Below are 17,585 nucleotides of genomic sequence, written 5' to 3'. Positions count from 1 at the left end.
ACTCTCTCGCTCCGTTAGTCTTTCTGTCTGCAGTATGCCACACAGTGTTGCTCTCTCGCTTCACTCATCTTCCTGTCTACTCGGCCATTTATCTCTCCTGCCCCCCCCCCCCCCCCCCCATCTCTCTCCCTGGCTGTCTCGGTCTCTCCTTATTACTCTTTCTTCCATCCTACCTTTCCCTCCCACTGTCTCCATTGTGCTCCAATCTTTCTTCCATCACTATGTCATTTGTCTTTCGCTGTTGGTGCACAAGTTTGCATGCACAAGTGTGTGTGTGTGTGTGTGTGTGTGTGTGTGTGTGTGTGTGTGTGTGAGAGAGAGATTATATGTTTTTCGTAAAATTCCTCTGAAATACAGAACTACATTATAGTCCAAAAAACAGACAGAAAGTGAGCAGCACCGATACCAATGGACCTGTTTCTCTATTACCATGAATGTGAGCACTGTAGTTTACGAGTCCTTCCCTTGCACATTGTCCAGCTGCTGTATACCCTGTTAGAAAAACCAGCATAGACCAGCAAAGCTAGCCACCAGCAAAACCAGCATGGGGTATGCTGGTTATACCAGCACATGTTGTGTTTTGATGCTAGTGACCAGCATTCCATGCTGGTTATGCTGGTCCAGCATAGCTATGTTGACTCATCAATCCATCAATCCATCATAAACCAGCATAGACCAGCATGGAAGTGATGCTGGTCTATGCTGGTTTTTCCAACAGGGTATACTGACCACAAGTTACTGTCACACCAAATGTGTATTAATCCACTTCTGAAAATAGTCCCCAACAGGATAGGGCCTTTTATAAAAAAAGATTAAGGTCTTCAGTAGGAACCAACTGCTTTAAGGAAGTAAAAAATTATTAAGAGACTCAATTAAAGTAGTGGTTCCTAAACTGGAAGCAGCAAAAGCGATGCCAAGATAAATCTGAAGAGTCATGAGATGACTGAGGGAATAGTTCAGCATTTTGGGGAATGCTCTTATTTCCATCCTAGATGAGGAAATTCATAAGAAAATTGACACCACTCTCATGTAAACATGAAGCTACCACCAGCACCCAGTTAGCTTAGCCTAAGATCCAGGAACTGCACCTGGCCAAAAAATAGTACAACCACAAAATATTGTGTTTATACCTTTAACAGATGAAACAAACAGTATGTAATTTGTTTATTTGTGAGTTTTAGTCTTGTAGATGGATTTTGTTTCCTTGGCACAGAGCCAGTCTTTATGCTAAGCTAAGCTAGCCGCTGTTTGCAGCTTCACGTTTAACACACAGACATCAAAGCCCTCACCTGATTCTCGGCACAAACCCGTATAAGTGTAATTCCCCAAGATGTCACACTATTCTGCTACAGGATAGTTGGACACCTATGACATGGGGTGACGGGTAGACGTTGCATCAGTTTGAACCTCTGCTTCAGGCACCACATGTATTTACAGACCCCGCTCGTTCAGAGATTTTCACAATCTTCAAACCATTTCAAAGTCATGACCCTGACTGAGCCCACAGCCTCCATCAGAACACACATGTTCACACATCAAGAGCCTATATGATGTACATTACAGTCCACACACACGTGCACATAGCTGAGATAGAAAGCTAAATATAGTAATATATATACACTATAGACGTCTTGTGCTGTTTCCCTCCAAAATGACATCACAGAGGGTCTCTCTTTACATGCAACAAGGAACACAAGTCTGCATAGATCGCCTCCCCCACATATTTCTACTTGCTTTTTTTTAAAGACACTTGCTCTTTGTCTCCCTCCCTCTCTTCCTCACCCTCTGTCTCATTAGGCAGTATCTCATTTTGAGGAGGAGAGCGTTAAGCCAATCAGAGAGGGGAAGAAAGAGCAGCGGAAGGAGGGAGATGGAGAGGGGAGAGAGAAGGAGAGGTTGCAGGAGGAAGAGGGCAGAGATGGAGAGTGAGGGAGAGACGGAGGAAAAGAGAGGGCGATGGATGGATGGAGAGAGAGAGAGGTAGGGAGGGAGGGAGAAAGAGAATAAATAGCTCTGGCGCACTCGTCCCCCATTACCCCGGGAGGGCACTGTCGCCATGGCAATGTGGCAGAAAAAGGATAGCACAAGCATGATGAGCTTCTACACACACACACACACACACACACACACACACACACACACACACACACACACACACACACACACACACACACACACACACACACACACACACACTTAAAAACTGCGACCCACACATATATCTGGCCACATTAACAGTTTCAAAGAGACAGTTTTCACAAGTTCATACTTTCAAGATGATGTGTGCGCAAAACACACTGTCTTACACCTTACCATAATTATTTATATACAAGCACACACACACATTAACAGTTTGCCACATAGCAGATAGTCAGATCCCACATAACACAGATGAAGAACAGACTGAAAGCTGCAGAGGCTAAAGTATAAAAGGCAGACAGCAAACACAAATCAAGAAGGTGAGGATAAGGCATCAGACGAAAACCACAAAGGGGAACAGGAGAGCAACGTTTGGAGCTGATCGTCTATCACAGTGTCCTGATGTGCTGCCTGGAAAGCACAATGTAAGATATGGCCACCAATCAAAGGTCACTCCAAACAAAGCAGCATGTCACCAGAGTAAATGTTAACTGCTGCTGGCTATGCTCATTGCTGTAGCTAATAGCAACCTTTAGCACGTTAGCTCAGTTAGCCGTGCAGCTAGCAGCCACAGTAGTTGAGCGAGTCTGCCTGGAATGGGAGCTCAGAGCACCGGGGAGCGTTGGTGTTTACACCATGGGCACGGGTCAAACACTGCCAGACTGGAACCAAAAACAGCCTCTGCAGGCTGAAGGCCAGTTTGACGGCAAGGAGTAAAGTACAAAGGTGATTTACAGTGGCTCCTACCAGTACTCTGACTCCAGGGACAATGAAGACATGGCAGGTGGGACCAGGAGGGGCATGAAGCGGGAGAGGAGGGAGAGAAGTTGGGCATCAGCAGCATGAGGAGCCAGATTATTTTCACATCTAATATGGTGAGTTAAGGGTTTATTTTGACCAAACTAGAGTTGGTAATTGTTGGAACAGTGGAAAGACAAACCAAGATGGTTTTAGTGAGGTTTGATTTGTGTTGTCCAGTTTGAATTCAGTGTGTTTTATGATGAGAGAAGAAGTGGCTCGTCTTAGTTTGGAAAATGAGAGAAACTTGAATTCAGAAGGTGTGAAACACAGCAAAGTCTCCGCTAACATACATCTCCCAGCTGAAACCACAGGGGGAGGCCTGAGCTACTATTTGACTATTGCCTCTTCTGGTACAAAGTATTGTTATGAGACAGCACAGGCAGAGGCTAGCAGGTTAGCATGCTAACTTCAGCTTCTGTCTCTCCAACACTATAGATAGACATCTTTGCAATAATGTCACAGCTGTTACTTCTTCACATTCTGTTAATATGTTCATGTTTTTAATGTCTTGAACTAAAAGGAAATTTCTGCCTCTGCTAAATGCCAGCTAGTCGATAGCTGTGTCTTCTGCTGTTTGCTGCTGGACAGGTAGTGTACACTAGGGTTTGAGCCTGCTGCTGCTGCTGGAAATAATGCTGACCAGAGCAGTGAGAGTGAATCTGAACCGCTAGATTGCAAAACACTGAGCTGAATGATGCTAAACCATAGTCAAGAGCCTACAGCCATACTCTCAGCTCTGTTAGGCACTGAGTTTTTAGCAAAATGCTCCAGTGACATTCTCACAATGACAATGTTGAAAAGTTGATGTTTTTCTGATAAAATGTTTTCTTTTCTTAGGTTAGCATGCTAGCATGCTAATAGTCTCTAATTAGCAATAAACACAAGTACAGCTGAGGCTGACGGTAATGTCATAAACAGCACAGTTTTTACCTGATGGTGGAGCTATATGAAACGTCAGGAGATCAGTTATTACAATCCATTCAGAGGGGCACATGAATATCCCAGTAGATGTCCAAAAATGTCAATCTTAACCACAAATGCTAACCTCATGGTGGCACGAGAGGAAAAGTCAGGGAATCACCAAAGTCAGTAGGATTCATCCTCCGGGGACCATGAATGACCTGTAATACATTTCAGTGGAATCCATCAAATGGTAGCTGATATAGGCTATTTAAGCGTGGACCAACCGACAAGCCACGCTGCCATCCACAGAGCAAAGCTGCTAGCATGGATAAAATAATGATTTGTGGCGCTTTAAGTCAAAGTGTGTTTCAGATTTTGAGTTATCCAACCTAATCAATCCAAGGTACATAACAGCCCTTGCTGGACTCCCTTTATATCTCTGTAATCCCTGTGACCTGGACCAGCAATGTGCTTTGACTCCTGGCAGGATCACAGACAAAGTTCAGCTCCCAGGTCAATTATGTTGAAGGATTTGTACTTTGTCAGTGAACTAACTATGTCCGCCACAAACAAATCTGTTACAGAATTTAAATTATGTAAGAGCCAACAAATTGACGACTTGTGGAGAAACACTACTGAAAAATGTTGCCCCACAGAGTAAAATAAATCACCTAAAGTCAGTGGACTGGAGTTAAAAATGGCTTTCATGCCTTTGTTGCAACACACTCATCTTGAAAAGTTGTTTGGATGGCAAATGTGGTGGTTAATTAGCTCAGGAAATCTTGTGTACATCCAGCCTGAGGGCAAAGCAGAGAATGAAAGAGGCTGTTCTGAGCCAGCCAGCCCTCTGTAAACTCTTATGTAAGGCAGAATCTGCATCCTGTTTCTCTCAGCTACATTATTGATGCAGGCTTGTGTTACCACGCTGACTGTGTTTGTGTGCATACGTGCTCGTGAACGTGTACACCTGTAAGTCGCTACCTCTTGCCCAATAATCTCTCACCTCTGCTGTTCAGTAGAGAGGCTGGTCTCCTCCAGCTGACGTCTTGTCACTTCATCTCCTCTCTGTCCACGTCTCTGCATGCTCTCTTGTTCTTTCTTCACTTCCTTTCTTTTTCCCACTTGTATTAATCTAAGTCCTCTTCCTCCTCCTCCTCCTCCTCTTCTGTCTTTCAAGCCCTCATTTCTCACTAACAGATGTTCTCTGCACCATGTGGGGGGACATTCCTCTTCTCTGTGCTATGAAAGCTGAAGAAAAAGAAGACTTACTTCAAGTAAAGAAATCTGAGGATGATGGCAGCACAACTAACTCAGCAGTCTCAAAGTAACGCATGTGTGCCCTGCTGTCCCCTGCTGTCCCCTGCCGTCCCCTGTAGGGAAGGTGTCAAGTTAAAGTTCAGAGTGCTTTTGCCTTTTTATAACACACTGCTCCCAGTGTTACACAATATCTGAAGGGTCACAGAAGTGCATACATACACGTGCGAAATGTTGCATGACTGAGCAGCTGAGATGACTGGAAGCCATATAGAAAAACACACACACACGTGCGCGCACAAACACACACACACACACACACACACACACACACACACACACACACACACACACACACACACACACACACACAACAGCAGCAGCAGCAGCAAGTGTGAGGGAAGCAGGAGAGCATAAACCTGACTCCAGACCTCATGGGTTCTTTAAAAATTCAAACATGCCAAAAGAGCACCGTGGGAGTCCTCCTACAGGTCAAGAGTGAGGAAGGGATGAGAAGCAGAGGGAAGGGGGGGCGGTGAGAGACATGAAAGTAAAACAGGAGGGGGAGGTCGGACGAATGAGAGTAAAGTCTGGCACTGTGTGGAGCTTTAGAGAATGAGGGAAAGTATCTGCTTATGAGTGAGTGACTGAGGGAGTATTTTACATTTCCAACCAAAAAGGGGACAGTGGATGGGGAGTGGGTTAAATATATGTGTGTCCCAGTGTGTGCGGGGCCATGTACCGACATGGTAGCTTGGCACTGGATGCTGCAGTAAGGTGACCCACTTACACAGAACTCCCCCCCTCCTGAACACACACACACACACACACACACACACACACACACACACACACACACACACACACACACACACACACACACACAATTACACTTACACATGTCTCTGCACACTCCTGAACACACTCGCACCTCACCCGCTGGAGACTGGAGGATGCTTTGGCCCCATTTCAGACAGTAATGTGTTTCAAGAGTTGTGGGAGTTGAGACAGGAGGTGATGTGTGTGTGTGCATGGTGGGGGTGAAGAGAGATGTAGCAACAGTACAGAAGATATGGGATTAAAGGACAAAGCAAAGGAAACAAAGCAAGGAAAGCAGACAGAGGTCACTCAGCAGATGTACTGTAGGTAAGATTTATATAGGAAGTACGTGCCAGTTAGTCCTCTAGATCAAAATAAATGACCAGGCATCGCGTGGTAGCTCATTAAAGTCTGTGTGTATGTGAGAATATTTCCCTCCCAACTAATCTAATACAGCCATTGACTCTGTGTACCACCGTGACATTCAGCAGAAAGGTCAGCTCCTCGCTGGTATGCAAGAGATAACGGGCCAGACACATTCATGGTCGTCCACAGAAAAACAGTCAGATTATACAAGGTAACAACATACAAATCAAGAGGTGAGGAACCTGAATTTATAATGCCTCCATCTCGTTCATGTATGAATATCTGATTGGCATTCATTGGGGATATGCAGCTTGCATAGAGCAATCAGCTCACTGGGAATTAACTCATTCATAACTTTAGAGCTCAAACAAAGTCAGTAAGTGTGAGCAGAACTTAATGGGAGATGTGTAATATCACCATCTAGTGGAAAAAATAAATTACAGCAGCTTTATCTAGATTGTTTGCTGAACAGGATATTTCCACCTACCAACAGGAAGCAGTACAAGAAAGATTTCCCCTCAAAATCTATTAGTGCCTGTCATCAGTTAGTATCTCTCAGTTTAAGTTGCTGTAGAAGTGCAACATTTTAAATGGCTTCCTGCAGTGAGGGGGAAACTCTGCTGAGTACATTGTGACGACAGCATGACAACTACTGCACATTTTAAAAAAGAAAATGAAAAGACACTAGAAAAAGAACAGATAGCCCACATTATGTGTCTTCTCCCAGAAGTTACCAGTCAATCAGTGGAAACTGTATATATAATGTCTTATAATGTCTTCAGGTCTGAGAAATAACCCTGATGATGTCACTAGGGTTACTCTGGATTGTGCTTGGAGATTTCAAATATATTACAGAAAAAAGGAGTCAGGATCTCTGAGTTAGATCAGCCCAGATCAAACTGGATTTTTGTTTTATTTCATTCTTCAGAGTGTTAGCTTCCAAGGCTAACACAACACACTGGCTCCACTCCATGTTTCCCTTTTCCCACTAGTCATTGCATATCTACTTGCAACAACATGTACATGCAATGACGCAGATGACTGGCAGTCAGAGAGAACAGGAAATTTCTTCATGAATTCCATCTGACTATAAACAAACCCAACCAGAGCCTGAAGCTTCAAACAGAACAAAACAGCATAATGGTCATGTAAGGTGGAAGAACTCTTACATCAGTTCTACCAGTGTACTAAAATAACACAGTACCGCTTTAAAGGAAAAGTTGGACATGTTGGAAAATGAGAGTTACATTAGAAGATTCATAATATAGAGGTGCTGTGTGTGGATTTTGTTAAATTTGGATAGAGCTGGGCCACGTTGTGCAGACCAAGTGTTCACTTATTTAAATGGGATTTTTGTTCTATGTCACACAACCAGAGGTGTTAACCACTGCTGATCAGCTTCACCTAATAAGGGTGTGACTGGAGGTTTGGTGCGAAGTGTAAACAAGATGTCAGTTTTTCAAGCTGGACTGGTAGGACCAGGTTCATGCTACAAAAAAAACAAAAAAAAATCTGATTCATCCTTAAAGGACAAACACTCAGATTCCCGTAGAAGCCTTTTACTGTATAGTGGAACAACTTCTGCATCACTGCTCAGCTGGCAACAGGCTAGTGTAATGGGTGCTACAGTAGGCGATGAGAGCAAAACACTAGTCTGCTGTGCTGAATATGTAAATGTAATCAACCATCCAGAGACCATCATATGATTTGTCAGTGGAGCATGAGGTTTGGTGCTCTTGTGGGTCTTCATCAACTCGAGGGAGAAATGCAAAGCACAGGTAAAAATGCTGTTTCAGACAGCTGTGTTTATTATCCAGAACTTTAGAATAATTATTCATCAAACATCAGGTGGCACAGTGTGGAGCTGCATGGGGTGAAGTGCAAACAAAAAAAGGATTCATTGTGAAGCAGCAATGGTTGTGATTCATGTGACTGCAATGTACAAGTAATGAGGGGGGCCTCAGCAATACGGTGCATCATGTGAACACAAGCGATAAATGCATTCAATCATAGTGATCTAACGCACAGTACAAATGCTTTCAGGGGCCTGAACACATTTTAACAAATGACTTACATGTGGACCTCAGTAGGTGCCCCTTCAAGTGAAACGAGGCGGCTGCGCTGTTGTTAGGCTCCAACAGTACACCATAAGGTGGAGGGTGCGCGCACACACAAATCCAGTAAGTCAACACATCAATATTGCCATGTCTGAACATGCAGATAATCTGTTCGTTCTGGTGATGAGGCAGACCACAGGAAGCAGACACACTCTTTGCTTTGCCATAAAACACCTCTTCAAACATTGGCCGTATTGTTGCCACTTATTATTAGAACAAGTGCCCTCATGCTTTCATGATATTCTCAGCAATTATAAGATGGGAGATAACGGAGCGCTCGGGTGGATTCAGCAGCCTCACAGAGTGTTCTCTCCACCTTCAAGAGAACTCCCAGCTACACTATTAGTGCTCTCTCCATTAAAGCCTCCTGCCATTAAAGGGAAAACACATCCAAACAAATCATTTATTCCAAGTGAGGCAGCCAGAGCAGCATCTGACAGTTTTATCCACATTTTGCTTCAGATTTTTAGAAACTATCCTCTAGTTTATTAATTGATATAATTGAATGTTGTAAAATATATCATATATCAATAGAATAGGCTCCATATCTATGTATAATCCCATGTATATAAAACCTGAAGTGATATTGTGTCTGGGTTATTGCTGCTGTCTGTTGTCAATCAGCTCCATGTTCAACGTCAGTAGATATTGCCGTCCTTTGGTCGCTAGATGTCGCTTTTGAGCAGTTAATAAATTAGATAAAAATTTGAATCCTTGTATCAAAAGTTCTACGAGCCATAATTCTGGTTTGCGTGACTTAATTGAGACTATCAACCGGCTACAAAAGTGGCCGAAAACAGTACTTACATGAGTTGACGCAGATATGTGAGAAACTGGTCCTTTAATCGGGAGATTTATTCTTGTAAAAGATTCAACAAATAATCTATACAAACATGAAGTCCTGGTTATTCGCAGGGAAACAAATCCAGTATAGTTTCAGGAGGAAAGTACCGTAATTAATACATTCGCGATACATTCAGCCGATCTCGGATCTGATTTCTACTCATCTCCTTACTCTCACTAATGAAATTCGCGCTTTCAATCTGATCCCAGGTCGGCGCTCTCTGCGCGCTTCCACGCGGTGACCACGTGTCTCTGTCCGGCCTGCCAGCGGACCATGTGGAGCAGCAAGATGGCGGCGCGGTGGAGGGGGAAAGACGGGAATTTAAATGCCGGCAACAGCGACTTTCTGGCGAGCAACACCCCCAATGAGGTACCGGTTTGCTTATTTTAGTTAGTTAGTCATCAAAATAGCAGCTCACGAGTGGGTTTCGGCGTTTTGATTGGAGACATTTCGCCGGCGGGCGAGGCCACATGCCGACATGGCGACACGTGGCTGTAACAGGGTAGAGGTACTACTGAGACAGTGAGCAGAGAGCTGGCTGATAACTGCTCCACCTGTCTGCTGTTTGGACCATGGGGCTACGGAAATGTTAATGTCATGTTAGCTCATGTCGCTACACCTCCGCTGATGTTGAACAGCATCTCCACAGTCAGAGATGATGCGTTCAAGTGAAAGCTGACAAAGACTCCGGCTCATTTCCTCTCTAGTACAAGATGTTCAGATGAGGCTGCGCCTTCAGCGGCGTCTGCTCACGACACTGTCCGCTTTCGGTCATTGTTCTTCAACAGTACTCTTAACTTTGCCGTCCTTGTTTTCAGGCTTCCAGCTTGATTTTACGTTGGCAGATGGATAAACTGTCCCCCTGTCACAGAGGAGCAGAACATGTCTCAGTGCAGTAACACAGTCTCTTAGAGCTCCTGTTGTAGCTTGGTTGAGGTGGTATTCAGGTTGTGACCCCTCCACCAGCTCCCTGCTGAACTTACTTTCACCGTCTTGTCCTTAGAAAATGCTGTTAGTGAGTCATAGCTCTTTGACAGCCTGTCTGATGGTTTCATATGTACACACGTGCAGTTTAATTCTAGGCCATGCGTATGAATGAGGCTGCACATCATCCTCCAGCTTTATGTTTGATACGTCTAAGTTCTACTCAGTTTGTGAAGTTCATATGGCTTCTTGATTAAGCAAAAATTCACAAAAATAAACTTTAATCACTTCCTTGTTTAAGTGATGATAGTAAACTAAACAATTATAGACTAGATGATAAATAGATCAAAAGTCTTTGGTCTGTACTCAATAAAATCATTACTTGTGTCGCAATATATATTTTTTTTAAGTCTTTTTCATTATAATTTATATAGAGATTTCTCTATCAGTTTATTTATTTATTTGCTCGGTGCTCAATAAACATGGAATAAGCTTCAGCTCCATGTTTTTCCACAGTTGTGTGAGGCATTGTCAGAATTGGCAGCTCTTCCTGTTTATGCAGAGAAAGTTAATTTCGAGTCCTGTGCGTCATCTTCGGGTCGCACCCAGAGGAAGGACGTGTATTGCAAGAGGCAGAGGCGGACCAGATCAATGTGCATGCAAATCACTGCACATGGCCGTCATATAACGTTTGTGTGTTTGTGTCTCTGCAGTTGGTCCCGAGTCAATGCGATGTGGAAGGCATGGAGATGGACTCGCGCGCCTGCGTGGATCACTCGATCCTGGCCATTTTTGAAGACTCTACTGTGACATCAGAGGTCAGAGCTCATCACAGTGAACCATTTGAAGGAGTAGCCCGGGACTGTAGACTTTGTACATAGTTCAGAGTTTGTTGACACTTTCTGTGTTGACTCTCGCTCAGAGTCCAATGTTGACGCTCACAAAATGAATGTGTGTTATACATCAATAAGTTTGAATTCTGTTGACTCTTCTCAGGATAAGAGGGAGGTAGACGAAGAGAGTGAGAACCTGCTGTCTGCCCTGACTGAGATGCTGGACAGTGTTGGAGATGATGACGGCACTCTGTCCCCCTTCGACACCCTGCCAGACACCAAGCTTCTCGCCCACCCGGAGTGCAGGGAAAACTCAGTGGTGGGTGCACACTGAGGAATAAGAGACACAAGTATGAAAGTAATAACTGGAATAAAATGCATTGCCCAAAATCCAGTCTATTGCAGTGCAGCAGGACTTCCAGTTTAAATTCTAAATAGCTATGAGCAGCTGATGATGATCACATGAATTTGCCTGATAGAAATCAAGACCTTATCAAGACATGGTGTTGTATAATTGCTTAGATAAAGAGGAGCCACATGCTTTGACAAACTGGACTGAACAGGCACGAAAACGGGAGTGAAATACTCACAAAAGAGACTTGTATAAAATAAAATGTCATGTCCCATTATTAACCTTTTTTGCTCATCTCAATGTCTTTTTTTGTCTCTTCTCTTTAGGAACTTTCACTTGCTGAAAGACTAAGACCAAGATCCAAATCACCGAACATAACATTGACCATTAAGATTGATGGAGAAAAGGACAATGAGAGCAAAACAGGGAGAAAGAGCAAACAAAGTCAAACACTGTTTCACTCCAAAAGTAAGAAAGCGGAGTCTGAAGTGGAGGTCTTCACCTCAACATCTCTCGTCAACCTGGTGAAGATCATGCACCCCTACTGCCTGAAGCTGCACGTGGAAGAGGAGGGTGACAAACTGAGGAGGGATCACACGATATTCTCTCAGGAAGAGGTGTGGAAGTATGAGACACCCGCCGAAGAGAGCGACGAGGAGATAAATGTCGTGTCTGATGACGAGGTGACTGTGGAAGAGACAAAGGAGAAAGAAGAGGGAGATGAGGAAAGTGGTCGTGGCAAACTCTTGAAGAGTGTGTTGCTGAACGGGAACTCATCCAGATATCCACCAGCCAGAGAGAAGAAAAGGGTGAGCTTTGGCCCCGTTCAAGTGGCTCCCTTTGATGAATCAGTGGAAAGGGGATTGAACGAGAAAAACCCAACAGGTGGGCACACACGTCAGACTGTGTCGGTTCCACTGAACAGCACAAAAGCACTTGAAAACCCCGCCGTCTCAGCACTTGAACCCCAACAATCGCCCTCACGAATGAACAGTAACAAAGCCGGCGTCCCGCCTCCTAAAGGTGAGACAAAGGCCAAGTCGCTCAGCCTGCAGCAGTACAGACAGCTGCGCCAAAAGAGACAGCCCCTAGTGGAGAAACAGGGCAACCACACCACCAAGTGGCCCTCTGTTTCTGAGGCCCCCAAGGAGCTGACCCCCATCCTCTGTTTAAAGGGACAAACACAAAACAGCTGTGGGCCAAAGACAGCACAGCATTGTCCAGACGATTGTGGAAGTGGTGCTGATCTGCTCCACAGACCTCAAACTCCTGCTTACAAGACCCATCGCACTTCTCCTCCGCCCAGGCCTCACCCCTCAGAGGTGAAACCATCCACTCCTCTACGTCGCAGCGGATTAAAGCGACAAAGGACTGAAGACAAAGTCATCTCACCTGCCAGTCCACTGCCAGGTATCACGGATAACCCGAACGTCACTGTGCCTCAAAGCAAAAGAAGTCCAGTAAAGAAACCAGCCCTGCTCAGTAGTGATCCCCCAAATCCCGTCCTCCTCCCCATGCCTGTTAGCCAGACAACATCAGCATCCGCTGACCTGTCCTCCTCAGTGTCCTCAGTGGAGTTCCTCAACAGAGACTCCAACCTCGACAGCACCAGGCACTTTCCAAAAATCCCAAATCAATCCTCAGGCCCATCTCCTCAACAACAGCCATCCTCTTTAATGCCAAAGCCTGAGGCGCTGTCAGTGAACCAGGACTGCACTGCCCAGTTTCAGGACATTAAGATGAGGTTGACAAAGATAGCTTCAGGCGTCTCCTCTAGATCTTCAGCCTTGTGCCCAAGCGCAACACAGATGGAACCATCATCAGAGTGCGAGGAACGACAGCCTCAGAAATGCAGTCTGAGCCCGACAGAAGAAACCGAGCTGGAACCAAAGACTCCTCTGTCACCAAGCCCAGACCCAGTGAGGCAGTGTCCTTCCTCCTGTTCAGCCTTCAGTCAGCCACCTGCTCCCATGGACGCTCCCACACCAGTGGAGGAGACATTGCCGGGGTTTCTTCACAGGAAATCCCAGCACGAGGAAGCATCGCTGACTCTTCAGTTAGACTGCACGGTGCAGAGTGCAGCAGCTGACTCAGGTAAACTGTTGACACATAGCCGCTCAGTCTGACACAATGAAGGCACCAAAGCTACATATTCACCTTCCAAAGTGATCTGTTCATGTCTGATTTGCTCTGCTTTAGGAATCGAAGCGCCTGATCTGACCAGCCTGCTGGAGCAGTTTGAGGAAACGCAAGGTGAGTGATCAGATTACTGATAACACTGTATTATTGGATGTTCATGCCCCGTCTCATGAAACCTCTCCTTATGCTTCATCGTCCAGCCAAAGAGGAGAGGGTGGAGTCCAAACTTGTTAGCACTACCTCACCTCCAAACCTCCAAACAGATGGACACTTGGACAGAACTGAATCTGGAGGAACAGAAAAAGCCTCTACGTCACCACTGACCCCCCCTGTAGACCCACTTAAGCCTTTAAGCACCTCAGAATCACCCGGGACTCCGGAAACCCTCAGGGATTTACCTCATCTTCAAAGGTTGGAGGGTGTGGACATCCCAGAGCCCCTTGGCACTGAAATCATTCTCAGCACTAATCAACCAGATCTGCCAGCAAGACGCAGAAATCCTCCATCCAAGGCCATTCAGATAATCGACCCCCGTCCTCTACCGTGCAAGAAGACGCACAGTAGCTTCTCGGAGTTCCCCGCTGCTCTCGCTTCTCCTCACATGTATTCATCTATATCCTGTGATCACGACTACTGCGCACCTCCAGACCGCTCACTTGCAATTGCTACTCAGCGTAGCAAAGCCTCAAAACTCAAGGATATTTCTAAAACCACTGATGGGTTACTGATGACCACCCATGACTCTCTAAGTGCTGCTGCCGAATGCAAAAAGCAGACCTCCACCGCTGAAGTTCACCCAACCATCAGAGCCGTTCATGACTCTGTGACGCAGCAGCTCTCTGAGGAACCCAGGACCAGATCAGAGACAAACCCAGCATCGGACAAAGCTGTGCTGTCAGACAGCGCCGCCACAGAAAAAGACTGTGGTTGTGCAGCTGAAGACAAGACGGCCCCGTGCACCCTCCCTACACCTCCACCCAGCCCTCCCATCAGAGGGAGGCACAAAGGGAGGTATCGGCGAAGATCTCCTCGTTCTGACTCCAGTTCCAGCTCTTGTTCCTCCTCCTCGTCGTCGTCGTCCAGCTCTGCATCTCCCTCTCCAAAAAGACAAAAGTAATCATCTTCTGTAATCGATGTTCAGTATTAGTCTTTATTTGTCCCCTGTGTGCATCACTCCTAACTGTCCGTTTGTCCATCTCGCAGGCGACGTCACAAGCGGTCAGACAGCAGCTCATGTTCGCCGTCCCCCTCCCGCTCCATTTCCCGCTCCCCTCCTCGGCGCTACAGGTGGTCTTATTCTGGATCAAGATGCGGCAGGTCAAGATCCAGATCCTGGTCCCACTCTAGGTCCCCATCCAGATCCCGATCACCATCCCCGCGGTTCTGCAACAGGCAGTGGAGAGATGTTTGCAGGTCAGTTGATGTTGTGAGTTTTCCATGTAGACGTTCGATAAAAGGAAAATAAAATGTAGGCGTTCCCTTAAATGTCAGTTTTTTATTTTGTTATTTTTTTGCGTCTCTTCTGGCTTCACCGATTTAACAGGAGTGATCTCAGTGTTTGTCTTCCTCTCATCCAAACTCCCAACAGCAGCAGAGAGTCCAGCAAGCTCAGGAGAGAGCATGAGATGAGGATTCAGAAACTTAAAGCCATAGTGAGTAAACCATTACTGACATGTCAGCTGATGTGCTCCTGTTGTTACTGGTCGTTCAGTGAGTGGTGTGTAACACAAGAAATCGTGCTGTACAGGATGAGCGCAGGGTGGTGTATGTCGGCCGCATCTGCAGGTCCATGACACACCATGAACTGAGGGAGCGCTTCTCTCAGTTCGGAGAGGTAGAATGTGTGTCGCTTCACTTCAGAGAAAGAGGGTACGTACGCACAATCAACACTCAGCTTTCAATGTCTCATTGCTTTTCCTGTGTTTTTTTGTACCATCAGTCTGTATTTGTCAGTATTAAAATCCCGTGCCTTTGGTTTCCACAGTGACCACTACGGCTTTGTCACATTCTACAACATGGACGACGCTTTTGCCGCCATCGATAACGGCAGCAAACTACGGAGGCCCGACGAGCTGCCGTTTGACCTCTGCTTCGGTGGAAGAAGGCAGTTCTGTAATTCAGACTACGCTGATCTAGGTGAGACTCAGACCCGCAAACAAAGTCAAGCTGCTGTGCTGAAAGTTGTAGTTGTTTAAGTGCCTGGCGTACCCTGTCAAAGCCCCCCGTTACCTGGTCAAGTCATTGAACATAACAGTGAGCCCGTAAATGTGCCTCTCTTCCTCAGATGCAAACAGAGATGCAGAGCCGTCTCCTGCCAAGAACAGGTTTGAGGACCTTGACTTTGATCAGCTGCTGAAACAGGCCCAGAGAGGATTAAAGAGGTAGCAGAGCTGTGCGGGACGAGCAGAACACCAAGGTGGATGCGGCAGAGATGAAAAGAACCTCATTCGTGAACCTCAGAGCCTTGTGCTCACATTTATGTAGCAGACTTTTGTATGTTAGTATTTTTTGCATGTTTTGACTCATAGAGGGCCAGTGTGTAGGATTTAGGGGCATCTCTCAGCAGAAAAGGAATATAATCTTCACAATGTTTTCATTAGTTTATAATCACGAAAATAAGGATCATGGTTTCGTTACTGGGTGGAAGAATGTGGGTGGATCTGTAATGTGATAGCAATCGCTTCAGGGTGTCGGTCAGGACGCTGTTTGATGTTCAGGTGAGAGTGGGAAAAGGGGATGCAGAATCCAGGTGTTTCGTTAAGGATGTTTATCAGTCCAAAACTAATTCTACAGAGTCACACTGAAAGCAATGGCGAGGTGTTGCAGAGTCCAGCAAAATCAGCAGGTCCTTCTGATTATTTCTCAGTGCTGTTGTCGTTATCAACATAATCAGGAAGTCTGGGTTATTGTAGTCCATTGTATGGGTGTTGCATTCACGAGGGCTCTCCTTCAGGGTCCCATAGGCGTTGACGATAAATTCAGCCAAAGTAGGGTGAAATGTTGTCTTACAGCCGAAGTGGCTAAACCTCTTCATGAGGGCAGCGTACGTCTGAGTGAGATGAAGTTGATAGCCCTCATCTACCTCCCCTGTCTGTGATCTTGTCTGGTATATTAAGCAATGTGAAACCCGACAGCGTCTTATCACGCTGGACGCCATGGTACAGGAGCCTGTCTGGACCTTCAACCTCGAGGGGATTCTCAACCAGGCAGCTGGGAAACTCACTTTCGAGCTTTGGATGAAAGAATTGAAGCCGATTGTTGAGCAACATTATTATGGACGCACACACATGCGCTCTCTGAGGCCTGGCCTTTTTTCCCATTACATTATATCTGCAGAGGGAGCAGCTCCTCTTCCTCAGAGGCCACAGACACCTGACACTGGATGCAGAGAGTTTTTCACTTTGCCACTGTAGGTTCTCCTACACGCTCTGAAAGGGAGGGTGATGTGAGGGGTGTTCAGCTGGTTGCAGTGTGCAGATTCACAACTAGATGCCACTAAATTCTGCACACTGGTCCTTCGGTGTGCATGCAGTTTTTGATGTGTACGCTTAATACATATGAATTTGTAGCATTATTAATTTGATGACATATTTTAGTGAAATCCACTAAAGTTTTTTTTGCATTCCATAACACTGATAAAGTTTTATATATTTGTATATAAATAAATAAAGACTGTTTACTGTTTCCTGATGAGCTGTTATCTTTATTTTAGGCGGTTTATTAAATCCAACACAACCGTACCAGTGAGCGGGCCAGCACAGCACCATCGCAGTGCTTTGGTCAGTCAAACTGCTGAGCAGCACAAAGTCTGACCTACAGTCTGCATCTGACCTGACCTTTTTGTGGTAGTCACTCCAGACGGAGTTCTCCCTCATCAGCATCTGGCCAGTTTGTTCTGCAGGCTCCTAATTTTCAAGTCAACCTCATGACTTTTTAAAATCTAGATTAGCTCTGGCTTTACACATCCCAGTCTGTTTAGCCTTTTTTTTTTTTTTATCCACATTTGGATCCTTGAAGTGACATGGTTGTCCAATGTGCTTTTAATGGACCCTTCTCATGGCAGACAATGAATTGTTGAACACAGGTGTAACTAA

The 17,585-nt window shown here is 45.5% G+C and overlaps 1 protein-coding gene across 2 annotated transcripts; it reads left to right on the top strand.

Moving 5' to 3' along the window:
* The first annotated feature begins 9,509 nt into the window (after nt 1-9,509).
* On the top strand, nt 9,510-17,180 carry LOC139349944 (peroxisome proliferator-activated receptor gamma coactivator-related protein 1-like). 2 transcript variants are annotated; one of them, XM_070991019.1, is made up of 11 exons: nt 9,510-9,612; nt 10,881-10,985; nt 11,164-11,319; nt 11,679-13,446; nt 13,552-13,605; nt 13,692-14,604; nt 14,695-14,904; nt 15,080-15,143; nt 15,239-15,360; nt 15,476-15,627; nt 15,776-17,180. In XM_070991019.1, the coding sequence occupies exons 1-11, from the start codon at nt 9,517-9,519 to the stop codon at nt 15,874-15,876; spliced, it is 3,741 nt and encodes a 1,246-aa protein (XP_070847120.1). In that variant the 5' UTR covers nt 9,510-9,516; the 3' UTR covers nt 15,877-17,180. The 2 variants fall into 2 exon arrangements, with proteins under 2 accessions (XP_070847120.1, XP_070847128.1); XM_070991027.1 differs by having other exon boundaries at nt 15,083-15,143; nt 15,776-15,968.
* Nucleotides 17,181-17,585: the final 405 nt, after the last annotated feature.

Source organism: Chaetodon trifascialis, chromosome 2 (genome assembly GCF_039877785.1).
Source record: "Chaetodon trifascialis isolate fChaTrf1 chromosome 2, fChaTrf1.hap1, whole genome shotgun sequence".
Classification (NCBI taxonomy): Eukaryota; Metazoa; Chordata; class Actinopteri; order Chaetodontiformes; family Chaetodontidae; genus Chaetodon; species Chaetodon trifascialis.
This window is presented reverse-complemented; position numbering and strand designations above follow the sequence as displayed.

Coding starts and splice junctions, on each gene's coding strand:
- LOC139349944 (XM_070991019.1), top strand. CDS start 9,517: ATGTGGAGCAGCAAGATGGCGGCGCGGTGGAGGGGGAAAGACGGGAAT. Junction 14,605..14,694: donor CCCTCTCCAAAAAGACAAAA/GTAATCATCTTC, acceptor TCCATCTCGCAG/GCGACGTCACAAGCGGTCAG. Junction 15,361..15,475: donor CTTCACTTCAGAGAAAGAGG/GTACGTACGCAC, acceptor TGGTTTCCACAG/TGACCACTACGGCTTTGTCA.